We start from the raw sequence: 13929 nt of genomic DNA, 5'->3' as shown, positions 1-13929 counted from the left end.
TCACCACATAACTTGTCACCACATAACTTGTCACCACATAACCTGTCACCACATAACCTGTCACCACATAACCTGTCACCACATAACTTGTCACCACAACTTGTCACCACATAACTTGTCACCACATACCCATATGTTATATGATAGCTTTCACCATATAACTTTCCTGTCAGTCATTACTTAACTTTCGAGGATGCATATTCAGGCATTTGTTCGACAGCATCATGGGGTGTTTTGTACAACAAGTGCAAATGTCAAAGAACAAAAACTGTAAAATAAAAAATGCCATAAAACAAAACCTTGGCAAGATAGGCAACATCCCGAAATTTATTAATCTTTATTCAGTCTTTATTTTGATTTTAAAAATATAGAAATTCTGTTCCTTCAGTAAACACTCTAATCTGATCAACATTTTTATATATAACAATAATAATAATATTAATAATAATAATAATGATAAAATCCATAGGATCCACGATGAGGATTCGAACCCATGCGGTGGGAAACCATTGAAATGAAGTTACAAGAATCATACAAAATCCAGGAGAGTCAAAGAGAACAAAAGCCCATCAGTGAAATAGACAGAAATCCGAACAAGATCAAAAACTACATCTAGTATCGGGCCTCTGCGAAAGAGAGATGGAACTTTCACAGATGACAACAAAGAAACGAGCTAAATTCTGTGGAATCAGTACATCTCGAGCGAGCTTCAGTAAACACACTAAAAATTGATAACCCAAATGATTTTTTTTTTATGCATGTGATACCAACATTAAATTATGTATCAGATGTCTCCCTACCCACTCTGGTTTTTGAAGGAGCCTTAGACAGTATGCCTGTGCACAAGGCCCTGATCCTTGGAACAATATTCATCAAGAACTGTAAAAAAACACTATCGCAGGCCCATCACATTATTTGAAGACAGAGCCTAGTTACTGGCGTTATCCCTGACATACTAAATATAGAAGAGATAGAACCACTCCATAAAGGAGGAAATGAGGCAGAGGCAAAAAATTAAAGGCGATAACACTAATATGACACATCAATAAAATCTTTCAACAAGTGCTAAGAAGTAAGATCACAAAATACATGGAATCTCAGCATCTCAATAACCCTGAACAACATGGTTTCAGAAGAAGGCGCTCTTGACTATCACAGTTGCTGGACCACTATGACATGGCCTTAGATGCCATGGAAGACAAGCAAAACGCTGATCTAATTTGCACAGATTTCGCAAGTCATCGACAAATATGACCGAGGTGTTATTGCCCACAAAATGCGTTCAAAAGGAATTACCGGAAAAATAGACAAATGAAACTACAATTTCCTGACAAACAGAAATCTACCCGGTCCTCCAGGGTACTGTGTTTACTCCAGAACTTTTTCTCATCCTCATTTCGGACATAGACAAGGACACAAACTATAGTACCGTATCATCTTTTGCAGATGACACTAGGATATTTATGAGCGTAGACAACATAGAGGACTCAGCAAACCTCCAGTCAGATGTAAACAAAGTCTTTCAATGGGCTACAGAAAATAATATGGTATTTAATGAAGATAAGTTCCAGCTTCTCCGTTATGGAAAAAAATAATATAAAAACGGAAACCACGTACAAAATGCAGTCAAATCATAACATAGAACGAAAAAGAAATGTAAAGGATTTGAATGTACTCATGTTGCAAGACCTTAACTTTAAAGAACACAATAAAGTATCCCTTACATCTGCAAGAAAAATGACTGGAATACTATTGTACAATGACAGTCCTTTTCAAAGCAGGATAAATTGCTGACCTGTAAAGCGTGCAGAGATCCATTACTGCTTGAATCCACTCAGTAAAGCATTTAAAATATTGGGACCGACTAAAATGCCTAGATCTGAATTCTCTTGAGCATAGGCGTGAGAGATACATAATAATTTACACGCGGGAAATATTTGAGGAGCTGGTCCCAAACCTACACACAGAAATAACATTACATGAGACCAGAAGGCATGGCAGGATATGCAAAATACCCCCGTTGAAAAGCAGAGGTCCAATAGTTACTCTAAGAGAGAACTGTATCAACATCAGAAGACCTAGACTATTCAATACGCTTCCACTAGACATAAGAGGCATAACTTGAAGAGCCTCTCACAGTGTTAAGAGAACTTGATAACTACTTCCAATGGATACCTGATCAACCAGGCTGTGATTAGTACGTCAGGCTGCGAGCAGCCACGTCTAACAGTCTGGCTGACCAGTCCAGCAATCAGGAGGCCTGGACGAGGACCAAGTTGCAACCCTTATACCATGGCGTTGTCTAGTCATCTAGAGCATGTGCGTGGGAACACCCTACACATAGGTTCGAACCTTCATCATGGCTCCCACGGATTTTCTCACTGATGCAGTCACGTTAGTGTGATTACTCTAAATAATAATAATAATAACAATAATAATAATATTATTATTATTATAAAGTATTATTATTATTATTATTAACATTAACAAATAAAACAAAAAAATACACTAATTCTGGGGTAAGACATTAGTGTAAGGAAAAAGTTTGGTAAAGTATAAACAACAATATCATAAAGTTGACTCCAGCAGCTAGCTAATCAGATAACACAAATGTATGATTAAATTTGAAGCAATAATAATTTAGTTACATATGGTAAAGTAACTAGATTATTTAGACAACTGTAAACACCATTTTAAATATAATACAGGTTGAGGGTAATAGAGGGATGGAGAGTGTTTAAGGGAGCAGCAGTTTCAGTCTTGGTGTCTCTTACTAATAGATTATTATTAGCTCCTCTGTATCACAGTACTTCTATTAATGGGGTTTTATTTTATTATTGATAAATTATTATGTTCTGCTGGAGGTTAACATGAAAATTAAAAACTTTTGTATACCAGTTTGTTTCAGACAACTTTTTTTTCGTGTATACAAAAAATATTTTGAGTGCAAATACTGTTTTATAATTAGTCCAGTTCTCCACCTTCCCTCCTAGAGATTTTAGACTACCAAATATCATAACCAAAATACACGATAAAAATCCATACTCTATAAGCAGAACTTAAATATTTGATACAGAAGGGATATTGTTGTAATTAATTAGTGTCTTCTGGGAGCACTGAGCCTTTATGGTTTGGCTACACTTACTTTCGATAATCGTTATTCAAAGTAACACATGAATATTATTGTCAAGTGAGATTTGCATCATGTAGTCAAAAATGTGTTATTTTGCATTGTGTTAATTGTCTCTCTTTTCTTCCATAGAATTTGTTGCTAAATATGTCATCCCATATGTTTGATGATGCACTAAACTGATGTGGAGTTTGTATCTTGATGCCAGGTGGCCGCAGTGTCATTACTCATAGATATCTTCCTCGCCGCATTTGACACTGCAGAAATGGTTCCAGTCAAAGCATCTCGTACTAGTTCACGTTTTTTCTTTCCACTAATGAAGATCAAGAAGATAATGAATCCTTGCAGTGAGTTTAGAACATCAGTCAGGAACCTGTTAAAACATAACTAATAGTATTAAATGTGAAAACAAACAATCGTGTAAATTGTAAATAAAGTAATAATTGTAATTTGAAAATCTTCTCTATGGATGGCCCTTCAGTAGCTCTCTACAGCTTTCTTCACTGACACCCATGCCCTCCCCCCTCCCGCACAATGTAAACTTTAGTGATAATCTCGACCCACCAGATGCAAAACCAATATCTTGTCCCACTTAAAAGTGCAGAGAAACCAGTATTGATCAACAGCTCCCAAACTCACAAAAATCTCCAAAATTATTAAATCATACAAAGAAAATATTGGAGAAACCAACTATGAAACTAGTAGCCCAAAGAAGTAAACAGCTCACTTTATTGTCTGACTATGAGTCACCTGCAGATACAGAATGTGATGAGCTCCAGGATAAATTCTTTTTGTTGTATGTCAGAGTCTTTTAGTGTCACATTACTCTGAAATATGTCATGGTCCTTCAGTATCATATTACTCTGATGTATGTCATAGTACTTCAGAGTCACATTACTCTGATGTATCTGTCATAGTCTTTCAGTGTCATATTACTCTATTGTATGTTAGGGGCCTTCAGCGTCACATTACTCTGATGTATCTGTAATGGTCCTTGAGTACCACATTACTCTAATGTATTTGTCATGGACCTTTACGGTCACATTACTCTGATGTATCTGTAGGGTCCTTTAGTGTCATTACTCTAATGTATCTGTAATGGTCCTTCAGTGTCACATAACTCTGAGATTTCTGATTTGGAACGTCAGTGTCACATTACTCTAAAGTATCTGTAATGATCCTTCAGCGTCACACTACTCTCATGTATTTGTTATGGTTTTTCAGTCACAGTACTCTGATGTACCTGTCAGGGTCTTTCAGAGTCACAGTACACTGATGTATCTGTCATTGTCCTTCGGTGTCACATTACTTTGATTTATGCCAGAGTTCTACAGTGTCAAATCACTCTGATGTATGTCAAGGGTCCATCAGTGTCCCATTACTCTGATATATGTCCGGGTTCTACAGTGTCGCATTACTCTTATGTACGTCAGGGTCCTTTAGTGTCACATTACTCTTATATATCTGTTATGGTCCTCCAATGTCACATTACTCAGATGAATCTCTCATGGTCCTTCAGTGTCGTATAACTCTGATGTATCAGTCGCATGATGTATCTGACATAGTCCTTCAGTATCTCATTACTCTGGAGAATCTATCATGTTCCTCCAGTGTTATATTATTTTGATATATCTCTCATGGTCCTTCAGTGTCATATATCACTGATGTATTTCTCAGAGTCCTTTAGTGTTACGTTACTCTAATGAACGTCATAGTCCTTCACATAGTCCTACTCTGGTGTATCTGTCATGGTCCTTCAATGTCACATTAATTCGAAGTATCTGTCATAGTCCTTCAGTGTCACATTATTCTTATGTATCTACCATGGTCTTTCAGTGTCACATTACACTGATATATCTGTCAGGGTCCTTCAGAGTCACATAAGTCTGGGATATGTCATGGACCTTCAGTATCACATTACTCTGGTGAACATTTCATAGCGCTTCAGTGTCAATTTACTCTCCAGGGTAAAATATATCCAATATATCTGTCAGGGTCCTTCAGTGTCACAATACTTTTATATATCTGTCATGGTCCTTCAGTGTCACATTACTCTAATATATCTGGAAGGGTCCTTCAATGTCTCATTACGTTGATGTATCCGTCATGCTCCTTCAGTGTCACAGTACTCTGATGTATCTGTCATTGTTCTTCAGAGTAACATGAATGAGAAAATCCACTGAAGCTCTAGGCTGACTCGAACCAGCGACCAATTTGCACCCAGCCACTCATGTTACCTCTGTACCACCACAAATTGCTCATGTTATACAACTTGTGAGTCTACTGAATAGATTAAACTTTGTTGCCTATTCCTGAGTGCGTGGAGGTTATACGTAAAAATTGGACTGACCTCACTAGGATCCTCCAGGCTTCCAGTCGATTCAATAGACTGCCAGGTTATATAACAAACCAAGACGTGGTCGTACAGAGGTAACTTGAGCGGTTGGGTACTCCATGGTCGCTGGTTCGAGTCATCTCAGACCTCTGGTTGATTTTCTCGTCAATATTTTTATTAGTAAACATTCTGACTGATACTATGCTAGAACATCACATTAAATTATTATAACGGAAATTATTCATATTAATAAAAAGTCATATTCACGAATTCATGTTAGAGAAAACAAGAGAACAAGAGTTCACACACATGAATTACTTAAACGAAAATCAGCAAAAACAAATAAATATTATTATTATTCAAACAGATTAGCTGGCATGAAATAAAATACAATTAGCCAAGTTTGGCAACACTGTCATAAGCTTCGTCATATAACTACACTCGGTTAATTACACCTAGGCAATTTCATACCAATTGTTACAAAACAAAAGTTACTTGACAGCATTTTTTCAATGTTGTCGCACGGGCCTCATGAATTTAAGGCAACAAACTGAATTTAAAAAATGCTATAGCACTATCTACACCATACTGGAAGTAAATATATTTTTAACATCTTATAGTAAACATTACTATGTATTAACTGGTGTCTGCTTTAAAATCTGCCACTTTTACAAAAGTCCAAAAAAATCTGAATTGAGAAATTGAAGAAAAACATGTATGAATAGATATCCAGCCTCACCATAGCTCAGGGGGAGGAATTTTCCATGAAAGAATCTCTGTGGTCCAACATAGAGCCATCAAAAGGAACAGAGTGAAGCGCTGCCAGAATCTGGAAAAATATAAATATTGAATCTCTTCTGTGATTGCACATACTGGCAGATATTCTCTACGAATATATAGCGATTTAATGATATCTTGGCAATTTTAAACACTTATTTTAGAGAGTAAATTTCATTAACAAATTATCCATCAGAATGTGATGCCTTGAACCCACCTGCTAAACCAACGCGTTAAAATTCCGATTATGCTAAAAAATAATGACGTCGTGGAGAGAAGGCACTGATGAAACAGTTTCAGGATTTGCGATAATAAATAAAAATAAATTTGGGGCGTTTAATATTGCAGTAATAAGTATAAACCAGAGAATAATGCAATAAACTGGATAAACAATGAAATTGAGGTAGAGATTTAGAAAGATACAGAAGCTTTAGAGACAAAAAAATGAAAAAACAATATTATTAAGAAATAATTCAAATGAAAAGGAAAATAAAAAAAATTAAAACATTGAGCAAATACTAGAGAAATTTATATGCAAGGTTCACAATCTGAATATTTCTTGGTAGATAGGTTAGTTTAACAGACTTCGAGAATATAGGATACAGAATTGAGAATTGAATTTGGATAAATTAAGGTGAGAAGCTTGCCTCAGAACACACATTCGGTGCTAATAGATGAGGAAGGGCCACGTGATGACGACAGAAGGAGATGAAGAGTACAAGGTTCTCTGTATGGTAACTCATAACCCACTATATATCTCAACCGACAAGCAGGTGCGAAATTAATGTGATTAATTTACTCTGTCTACCATTCAAAAAAGACATAACAACAAGAGCAAAAGGTGTAATAATTTTCACAAAAGCAGAACTGAATGCAATCAATTCGAGGAGTTAAATAATGAGGGAATATTTGATGTATATTATGTAGAAGAGACAGCAGCTGCATCTGAAGGCGATGAGTCACAATAACGTGGCTAAAATATATTGACCAGACCACACACTAGAAGGTGAAGGGACGACGACGTTTCGGTCCGTCCTGGACCATTCACAATCGACTTGAGAATGGTCCAGGACGCACTGAAACGTCGTCGTCCCTTCACCTTCTAGTGTGTGGTCTGGTCAGCAGACGCATCACAAGTTCTTATAATAGGAGGATTATAACCTTGAGCCAATAGAGAGGATGAATCTAATATAACAAAAACAGAAGTCTCCGTGGTGTAGTGGTAAGACACTCGCCTGGCGTTCTGCGAGCGCTATGTCATGGGTTCGTATCCTGGCCGGGGAGGATTTACTGGGCGCAATTCCTTAACTGTAGCCTCTGTTTAACGCAACAGTAAAATGTGTACTTAGAGGAAAAAGCGATTCTTCGCGGCAGGGGATCGTATTCTAGGGACCTGCCCGAAATGCTACGCGTACTAGTGGCTGTACAAGAATGTAACAACTCTTGTATATATATCTCAAAAAAAAAGAAGGGGAACCAATTGTTTACCGCATTTAGAACCCTTACTCAAGTCAACACCAGCAATCAACAGCCAATTAATATATATATATATATATATATATATATATATATATATATATATATATTATTAAATATGACCGAAAAAGTAAGATTAATAATTCTAACACGAATTTTCTCTATGTTTCTTATATTTCTTTTCACTGTTGATGGTAACTGAAAAATCAATTCTCCAAAATTCATTTTTATTTCTAGTCTGACGCGACACTTGAACGCGTTTCGTAAAACTTATTACATTTTCAAAGAATTTAGTTTACACACACACAACTATAACTGAACAGAGTTCAAACAGCTACGATTTTATACCTGCATTTGGGTGAGGTGATATGTTACAACAGTTAACTGTTTTGAGGTGATATGTTACAACAGTTAACTGTTGTAACATATCACACACATACACACACACATATGTGTGTGTGTATGTGTGTGTGTGTGTGTGTGTGTGTGTACCTAATAGCCAGAACGCAGTTCTTCGCCTACTATACATGGCCCGATTTGCCTAATAAGCCAAGTTTTCCAGAATTTCAATATTTTTCTCATTTTTTCTTATGAAATGATAAAGCTATTCATTTCATTATGTATGAGCAAATTTTTAAAAATTTAAGTTAAAACTAACGTAGATATTTGACCGAACCTAACCTAAACTCTCTTAACCTCACCTAAACTAACACAACTAAGTCAATAAATTATGGTGTAAATATAATATAATAATAATAATAATAATTCAAATAAATTAATTGGAAACAAATTATTGAAAATAAAGATAATCACTCGGCCTATTAAGCAAATCGGACCTTGCATAGTAGGCCGAGAAGTGCGTTCTGGCTACTAGGTACGACATACAAACTTTTAAAAAAAATATATATATATATATATATATATATATATATATATGTGTGTGTGTATATATATATATATATATATATATATATATATATATATATATATATATATATATATATATATATGTGTGTGTGTGTGTGTGTGTGTGTTTGTGTGTGTTTGTTTGTGTGTGTGTGTTTGTGTGTGTGTGTTTGTGTGTGTGTGTTTGTGTGTGTGTGTTTGTGTGTGTGTGTTTGTGTGTGTGTGTGTGTGTGTGTGTGTGTGTGTGTGTGTGTGTGTGTGTGTGTGTGTGTGTGTGTGTATCACGAAAATAAACACGTGATTAAAAATGTGAAAGTGTCAGACCACGGAGGAAAATTGAAACAGGAATTTCCTTAAGTACTTTCGTATAATAATACATCTTCAGAAGGAGTGGTTTTACAGGTCGAGTACTGGACATAAATAGGCAGGAGAGATTGGTGGAGTGAGGTGAGGTACAATAAGTGGACACTGCAGAGGGCCTATTGGCCCATCCGATGTAGCTTCCATTCATAACCACACATGGATAATCATAGCATAAAATAGTAAATATTTACAATGAATTAGTGAGACAAATGTGTTCCAATGATCCTACTTAAATCGCCCTTTAATTGATCTATTAAAATGGATCTAAGTTATATAAACCACTGCTAATGTTCAAATTACTTTCTTTTGTGATCTGTATCAAAGCAGATTCAATTATGTTTCTGGTATAGGTGCTTTTACAATGCGTTATTGAAGAAGCCATCTCCAAATTAATTTGGTGACCATCTTCTGGCAGATGAACAAACATTAGACAAATGGTCAAGTCTTACAGAGTATTTATGTTGCGAAATTCTACATTTCAAATCTTTAGATGTTCTATGTTGGGCAAACCATATTATTGGTTTGAACCATATTCACCATACTATTTGGGCGACCACCATATGTCTTTTGCGACCTCCATATGAAGTGGTCGACTAGCACATGTCTTGTTCGACCGCCATATGTCTTGTGCGACCTCCAAATGTCTTGTACGACCACCAAATGTCTTGTGCGACCACCATATGTCTTATGCAACCACCATATGTATTATGCAACCACCGTATATCTTATGCAACCACAATATGACTTGTGTGACCACCATATGTCTTGTGCGACCACCATATGTCTTGTGCGACCACATATGTCTTGGGCGCCGACCATATGTCTTGTGCGACCACTATGTCTTGTGCGGCCACCATATGTCTTATGCAACAACGATATTTCTTATGCAACCACCATATGTCTTGCGCGACCACCATATGTCTTGTGCAACCAACATATGTCTTGGGTGACCACCATATTTCTTATACAACCACCATATCTCTTGTGCGACCACCATATGTCTTGTGCAACCACATATGTCTTGGGCGACCACAATATGTCTTTTGCGACCTCCAAATGTCTTGTACGACCACCAAATGTCTTGTGCGACCACAATATCTCTTTTGCGACCACCATATGCCATGTGCAACCACCATATGTCACCTACAACCACTATATGTCGTGTGCTCCTACCATATGTCTTGTGCGACCACCATATGTCTTGGGTGACAGCCATATGTCTTGTGCGACCACCATATGTCTTGGGTGACAGCCATATGTCTTGTGCTACCATCAATTGTCTTATGCAACCACCATATGTCTTATGCAACCACCACATGTCTTTTACGACCTCCATGTGTAGTGGGCAACTAGCATATGTCTTGTGCGACTGCCATATGTCTTAAGCGACCACCAAATGTCTTGTGCGACCACCATATGTCTTGTGCGACCACCATATGTCTTGTGCATGTCTTTAGCAACCACCATATATCTTATGCAATAACATATGTCTTGTGTGACCACCATATGTCTAGCGCGACCACCATGTGTCTTGTGCGACCACAATATGTCTTATTCAACCACCATATATCTTATGCAACAACTAAATGTCTTGTGCGACCACCATATGTCTTTTGCGACTACCATATGTCTAGGGCGCCCATTATATGTCTTATGCAACCACCATATGGCATGTGCGTCCACAATGAATTGTGCAGCAACCATATGTCTTGTGCGACCACCATATGACTTGTGAGACCATCATATGCCTTGTGTGACATCCATATGTCTTGTGCGACCACCATATGACTTGTGAGACCATCATATGCCTTGTGTGACATCCATATGTCTTGGGCGACCACCAAATCTCTTGTGCGACCACCATATATCTTATGCAACAATTATATGTCTAATACGATCTCCAATTGTCTTATGCAACCACCATATGTCTTATGCAACCACCATATGTGTTATGCGACCTCCATATGTAGTGGGCGACTAGCATATGTCTTGTGCTAACGCCATATGTCTTGTGCGACCACTAAATGTCTTGTGCGACCACCATATGTCGTGTGCGACCACCATATGCCTTCTGCGACAACCATATGTCTTACACGACCACTATATGTCTTGTGTGACCACAATATGTCGTACACAAATACCATATGTCTACTGCGACCAACATATGTCTTGTGCGACAACTATATGTCTTACACGATCAACAAATATCTTGTGCGACCGCCATATGTCTTGGACGACCACAATATATCTTGGAAAATCACCATATGTCTTCTGCGAACACCATTTGTCATGTGGGACCACCATATGTCTTGTGCGACAACCATATGTCTTATGCAACCACCATAGGAATTTTCCACCTCCATGTGTAGTGGGCAACTAGCATATGTTTTGTGCGACCACCAAATGTCTTGTGCGACCACAATACGTCTTGTGCGACCTCCATATTTCTTGTGCATATGTCTTTTGTAAACACCATATATCTTATGTAATCAATATGTCTTGTGCGACCACCATATGTCTTGGGCGACCACCATATGTCTTCTGTGACAACAAAATGTCTTGTACTATCACCATATTTTTTTTGCGACCGCCATATGTCTTGTGCGAGCACCAAATGTCTTGTGCGACCACCATATGTCTTGTGCGACCACCATATGCCTTGTGCGACAACCATATGTCTTACCCAACCACCATATGCCTTGTGCGGCCACAATATGTCGTACACAAATACCATATGTCTACTGCGACCAACATATGTCTTGTGCGACAACCATATGTCGTGTGCTACCATAATATGTCTTGCGCGACCACATATGTCTTGGACGGCCATCATATGTCATAGGCAACTACCATATGTCTTGTGCAACCACTATACATCTTGTGCGACCACCATATATCTTGTGCGTCCACCATGTCTTGTGCAACCACCAAATGTCTTGTGCGACCACCATGTCTTGTGCAACCACAATATGTCTTGTATGACCACTATATGTCTTGTGCGACCACATATGTCTTGGGCGACTACCATATGTCTTTTGCTACCTCCATATATCTTGTGCGACCACCATATGTTTTGGGAGCCAACCATATATTATGCAACCACCATATGTCTTGTGGGTCCACCATGTCTTGTGCAACCACAATATGTCTTGTGCGACCACCATATGTCTTGTGCGACCACATATGTCTTGTGCGACCACATATGAATTGGGCGACCACCGTATGCCTTGAGCAACTACTATATGTCTTGGGCAACCACCATATGTCTTGTGCAACTACCATATGTCGTGTGTGACCACACATGTCTTGTACGACCACATATGTCTTGGGCGACCAACATATATCTTGAGCATCTACTATATGTCTTGGACAACCACCATATGTTTTATGCAACCACAATATGTCTTGTGCAACCATAATAAGTCTTGTGCGACCACCATATGTCCTGTGTGACCATCATATATCTTATGCAACCACCATATGTCTTGTGCGTCCACCATATGTCTTGTGCTACCACCATATGTCTTGTGCGACCACATATGTTTTGGACGAAGACAATATGTCTTTTGCGACCACTGCATGTCTTGAACGAAATCTGATTATGTATATTGGTTCTACAAGGTAGCCAACTCCATCAAAATATTAAATATGTATCCAACTCAACTAATGATTAATCAACCAATTACTCCATGGGATAACTGAGATCAATCAGTTGATTTTGTAAATGCGCCCAAGAAAGATAGTGTGCACACTACATTATTAAAACAGTTAACACTGAAAAGCATCACTGAAATTACTCAGACTATGGGTAACGATGTTTATCAGTGCTATACCGACGGCTCTGTAGAAGAAGGTGGACGATGTACCGGATGTGCATGTAACATATTTGAACAATCTTCTCTCGTACATACAGCAATGAAGCGCGTCAATGAGTCGGCAAGTACAACTCAAACCGAACTTGCAGGCATATTATATACCTTGCCACTGAATTTTTAAAAGACAAAGGCAGTGGACTTATATACTGTGACTCGCAGAGTGCACTCCTGGCATTGAACGCACATAGTAGTGACACCCAGAAAATAGTCAGTGATATTCGAATGAATGTTTTAGCTGCCAAAGAAAACAGATTTCAGATTAAATTCCTATGGATACCATCACATGTTGGCATCTCAAGGCATGACACTGTTGATATGCTTGCTAAGACAGCCTGCAGAAAACCAGTGGTAGAAATTGATATGGGTGTTTCATTAGCAGTGACAAAGAGAATACTTAAACAAATATCTAATGAAAATCTCACCGCCCTAACAAATTCTCAAAGACCTGAAAGTTGTGGCCATTAAAAATTATGATAGATATCGTGAGGAGACATTCACATATGGGATTAATAGAACAAGAACCCGGCAATGTGATGTTATAGTGGCCAGAATACGCCTGGGATATAGACGTATCTGGCAGCTTTCTCAAAACCCAAATGTCGAGTACACAATGTGTCAACTTTGTGAAAGAGAAAACATGCACTCTCTTGAACATTATATTGTAGAATGTCCCATACTGACTGACTTTCGCCCTCCTGGGCTAAGGTATGCTGAACTCTGTAATTACTATATGAGTACTGGAACACTTGATGATATATTGAACTTGTATCCAAGATTGACCATGTAATATATCAATCATACAATGTATATATATGATGTAACTATATAACCTGAGCTTGTAAAAGCACCTTCATCACCTTCAGTGATTAAGTGCTTAATTGCACACTAGTTTCTTTATCAGCTACCTCACCCTGTCAGAGTAAATGAGACAAATGTATGTGAATGCATGTGTGTGTGTATATATGTATGTATATGTGTGTGTGTGTATGTATATGTATGGGTATAAAGTATATATGGAAGCTGATCAGAATTACATTTCACCGTTGTGAATGTACATTAATGACACT

At 37.9% G+C, this 13929-nt stretch overlaps 1 protein-coding gene across 2 annotated transcripts in view; it reads right to left on the bottom strand.

Annotated features, from left to right (window-relative positions):
• Nucleotides 1-322: 322 nt before the first annotated feature.
• LOC123751960 (probable G-protein coupled receptor Mth-like 3) overlaps nucleotides 323-13929 on the bottom strand; it is a 372755-nt gene continuing 359148 nt past the window's right edge. For both annotated transcript variants that reach the window (XM_069305227.1, XM_069305228.1), the window contains 2 exons: nucleotides 6205-6294; nucleotides 323-3503 (listed from right to left, as the gene is read on the bottom strand). In XM_069305227.1, the coding sequence (XP_069161328.1) occupies nucleotides 3305-3503; nucleotides 6205-6294 (289 nt within the window). In that variant the 3' untranslated portion in view covers nucleotides 323-3304. The remainder of the gene's footprint in view (nucleotides 3504-6204; nucleotides 6295-13929) is intronic.

Source organism: Procambarus clarkii, chromosome 54, assembly GCF_040958095.1.
Source record: "Procambarus clarkii isolate CNS0578487 chromosome 54, FALCON_Pclarkii_2.0, whole genome shotgun sequence".
Taxonomy (NCBI): Eukaryota; Metazoa; Arthropoda; class Malacostraca; order Decapoda; family Cambaridae; genus Procambarus; species Procambarus clarkii.
This window is presented reverse-complemented; position numbering and strand designations above follow the sequence as displayed.